The 4,404-nt window shown below is 47.7% G+C and overlaps 1 protein-coding gene across 2 annotated transcripts in view; it reads left to right on the top strand.

Moving 5' to 3' along the window:
* LOC143508169 (cyclin-dependent kinase 19-like) overlaps positions 1 to 4,011 on the top strand; it is an 11,064-nt gene extending 7,053 nt beyond the window's left edge. For both annotated transcript variants that reach the window (XM_076996691.1, XM_076996692.1), the window contains one exon: positions 2,753 to 4,011. In XM_076996691.1, coding sequence (XP_076852806.1) covers positions 2,753 to 2,878 — 126 coding nt within the window. In that variant the 3' untranslated portion in view covers positions 2,879 to 4,011. The remainder of the gene's footprint in view (positions 1 to 2,752) is intronic.
* Positions 4,012 to 4,404: the final 393 nt, after the last annotated feature.

Below are 4,404 nucleotides of genomic sequence, written 5' to 3'. Positions count from 1 at the left end.
AGCTGTTGACAGCGGCACCATTTCCTGACCTGATCCGTTTTCCTTTTCAAACAGTAGATTGCATGTTTGTCTGTGCAACAGGAGAATTAGCCAACCTTTCTGGTTTGTTGACATTCCATAGTAACAAATGGGCACTCCTTTTAGACAGAGCTGTTGGCAAACCTGGACGTCTGCACACACTGAAGAGTGAGGACGTGTGTGTCCCGCAAGGGTTTTTTGTCAGCCTTAACGTTACATGTGTGAGATGCCACAGACATTGACATAGACTGAGACGTTAATTATTGACTTAATGTGTTAGTATTAAGTAATGAGTATTGTGCAGTATTAAGTAGGAGTAAGAGTGCCACTCATCTGGGTGTGTGTGTGGGGGTGTGCTCAGGCTTGTGTGTGTGTGTGTGCATCTTTGCATGCATGTATGCATGTTTGTGCTCATGCATCTGTGGGTTCTTTGCACGCATGTATGCATGTGTGCATTAGTGGGTGCATTAGTGTGTGCATATGTGGGTACATGTGTACATTAGTGGGGGCATTTGTGAGTGCATGTGTGGGTGCATGTGTACATTAGTGGGTGCAAGTGTGCATATGTGGGTGCATGTGTACATTAGTGGGTGCATTTGTGTGTGTATTTGTGAGTGCATGTGTGGGTGCATATGTGCATATGTGGGTGCAAGTGTGCATGTGTGGGTGCATTAGTGGATGCATTTGATGGTGCATGTGTGCATTTGCATGCATGTGTGTGTGTGTGTGTTTGCATGTTCATGTTTAGCCAGGATGATGGTGTGGGCGGTAAATCACAAGCTGAGTTAAAAAAGAAAAACAAATCAAAACAAAAAAAAACATCATAATCATCACAACAACATTATATATTGCTGTATACACATAACCACCACACTGTAGTCTTCAGTTTTTTCATCTAGTGTGCTACATCAATTAATGCATCTGTCTCAACATCCATCTCTTTCTGTCTTTCTTTCCCTTTCTCACTCTCTCTCTCCCTTTCTCTCTGTCCAAACCTCATCATCCATCATCCGTTCCCTGTCAAAAATAGCTTTGATGCACAATGTCCTTAAACCCACCCACACACCCACTTCCACAGGGTGGCCACCTCTCCACATTTCTGCATTGCCGTCATTCCTCAAGACAACAGCGCCACCTCCTGGGCGCTAAATGCATCTGCCCCCCACCCAGTGACGTTTTATCATTATGAGCTATGTTCTCTGACCCATCTACTACTGAAGCTAAACAAGCTTAACCCTAAACTTAACCCTAACCTAAACTTCAGAATTCAACATAAACTTCACACAGGAACACCATTTCCGTATTTCTGTATCACATCCTCATTTACATAAAGCATACTTTAAGTTCTGCACATTTTTAAGTGCTAATTAAAGAGAAACATTTAGCAGGCGCCTTTCATCAGAAACCGTAGGAAGTAAACTGTGGTGCGGAATGAAATAACACTTTGTATGTTCCCAGTTAATATGTTCACATCAGTTTTAGCATTTTGTCTGTTTACACTTAATTTGCCAGGGATCAGTCATCTTGTCTTTGGTGACGTTTACCAAACAATATACGTGTCTGTGGAGAATATTCAAATTGAATTACTCGACTCTCCAGAGTCAGAATTCTCGTGTGTCTAATGTGTTTTTTAATGGTTATTGCTGATAGGTACTAACAGCAGTGTTAATGATGTAGTTATGAATACATTGTGTTGCTGTTGAAATTTCCTGCTCCAATTAACTTGGTCTCTATTCACATTACAAAGCCTGTAATGAACCTCGTTATAATGAGAGGCTCATTATAATATTAATGATTGTCAGAGGACAATCAGTGTTTCATTGGATCAACTCATGTGCTGAATATGGTCAGGATCCTGATGACACGCTTGGTATTCTATTTATTTGTTTATTTTTATCCAGGCTGGGATTACTCAAACATGCAAATTAGCTTCTATAGTTCAACGTGAAGTTGAAGGGATGTAAAGTACACAGTGAATGAACTGGTGCATCGGTTTAAAACGATATCACTGAATATCACAGTCTCAATATCGGCATGTTTGTGCATGTTAACACACTTTTATATGATGCGCTGCTTTTAATAATATAGCTAAATCATCTCAGATCATAATGTTGATGAAGGTTCAAGTCTGAGAATTGCATGCCTTGGTAAACAGGAAATGTTGTAACCATTATGTTTGACTGATGATTACCACCCCCCCCCCCCCACTCCTACCCCTACCCTCCTTTCTACTACCCCCCCCACTCCTACCCCTACCCCCCTTTCTACTACCCCCCCACTCCTACCCCTACCCCCCTTTCTACTACCCCCCCACTCCTACCCTTACCCCCATTTCTACTACCCCCCCACTCCTACCCCTACCCCCCTTTCTACTACCCCCCCCACTCCTACCCCTACCCCCCCTTTCTACTACCCCCCCCACTCCTACCCTTACCCCCCTTTCTACTACTCCCCCCCACTCCTACCCCTACCCCCCTTTCTACTACCCCCCCACTCCTACCCCTACCCCCTTTCTACCACTCCCCCCCACTCCTACCCTTACCCCCTTTCTACTACCCCCCCCACTCCTACCCCTACCCCCCTTTCTACTACCCCCCCACTCCTACCCTTACCCCCCTTTCTACTACCCCCCCCACTCCTACCCTTACCCCCTTTCTACTACCCCCCCCCACTCCTACCCCTACCCCCCTTTCTACTACCCCCCCCGCCCCCCCATCCCGTTTGTTTATTTCAGCACTCCAGCTCACGCCTTGGTTACCAAAGCAACGTCCAGGGCTCGACACAGTCGCAAAGCACTATGGGTTACTCGTCTTCATCTCAGCAAGGCACACAGTACTCACATCAGTCTCACCGCTACTGAGGCACACACACACACACACACACACACACACACACACTTTACACATGAAGCACATGCACGCGGGTCTCTTCTTCACAATTCCGCTTCATGGTAAATTCTGCTGACATCACCAGTACCAGCACAGTCAGCAGCTGTCCCCAGTCCTGGCCCCGCCCCTTGTCATCCTCCCACCCCTTGGCCATGCCTCTGGCCCCGCCCCTTGCCATACCCCTCCCCCCTGGGTCTGAGACATGGGTTGGACGCTCCTGATGGTTCGGCAGCCGCCTCCAGCCTCTTCCCACTGACACATGCTTCCCCAGTTCCGATGCCCTCTGACCTCTAACCTCTAACCTCTAAGACTGGCACAGTGTCCTCCCATTCGAGACCATCCAGTTCCGCCCACTAAGGCCTCGTTTGCAGGGTCAGTAGTCAAGTAACCCAGGATTTCCTCAAACATCAGCAAAGGTGTCAGAACTTGTGTCCCAGCCAATCACACTGCAGCGACCTGCCTTGGACGGATACATGGGCCTGTGGCGAAATCCTTTAAAACATCCAGATGTTTGCAGCTATTGGTTCAAATCTTTCACTAGTTCACTAGCGCCTTGTTCGTGAAGTCTGGTGGCGTTAACTAACCTACAGGCTCCAACCGGGTGGAGCTGAACACTGCCTCAGCCGAGCTTTCCAAGAGCTACTCCACCTTCTCAGTATGTCAGCGCCTACACCTCCGTTCACCTCCGTAAAGACTGGCACATGTACATGTGTGCCCTCCACACAAAACCAGTGGTGAAGCTCCAGGGGTGGTGTGGAACTGGCCACCAATGCTACGTCTGTAGCTTCTCCACCTCTCAAACACCTACCAGCCACAAACCTGCAATATGGAAACTCCTACACATAGGAACTACACCAGTCCTTTCCTCCACCCGACTATCTGTCTCTCTGTGGAAAACAGGTATCTCTCTTCCTCTGTCTGTCTCTCTCTCTCTCTCTCTCTCTCTCTCCATCTCGTTCTCCCTCTCGGGGAGATATCCTGCGCATGTATGACTGCACACTCATCCCTCAAGCGCATAACAGAGACAGAAGAACAAAGGTGGTGTAAGGAGGGACGGGACCTTCAGCGGGACTCTTCCTGGAGCAGGACACTGCTGCCTCTGAGCATGTGCTTTGTGCCACTTTTCGGCGACGGGCACGACGACGGACTCTAAACCTTTATCTCTTGTGTGAATACACGATTCTCAGACGAGGGCACTTTTACGAGTCGCACGTTCGGCGGCCGTTCGCAGGGAGTCTGTTTGTCGCCGGCGGTGAACATCGAACATCGGCGGTGTCGGAGTTTGTCAGAAAATGAAGAAAAACAAAAGGAAAAAAGGACCATGTTGTCATTCTTTGAAGAGGAACGTGAACCGTGTGTGTGTGTGTGTGTGTATGTGTGTGTGTGTGTGTGTGTGTGTCTGTCTGTCTGTCTGTCTGTATGTATGTCTGTGAGAGAGAGCACACATGTTGTCTGAGATAAATTATGTTGTGTGTTTGTTACATTGTCTGGGGCAGCT

Source organism: Brachyhypopomus gauderio, unplaced genomic scaffold (genome assembly GCF_052324685.1).
Source record: "Brachyhypopomus gauderio isolate BG-103 unplaced genomic scaffold, BGAUD_0.2 sc824, whole genome shotgun sequence".
Classification (NCBI taxonomy): Eukaryota; Metazoa; Chordata; class Actinopteri; order Gymnotiformes; family Hypopomidae; genus Brachyhypopomus; species Brachyhypopomus gauderio.
Note: the sequence above shows the minus strand (reverse complement) of the source record. Positions and strands in the feature narration are given on the sequence as shown.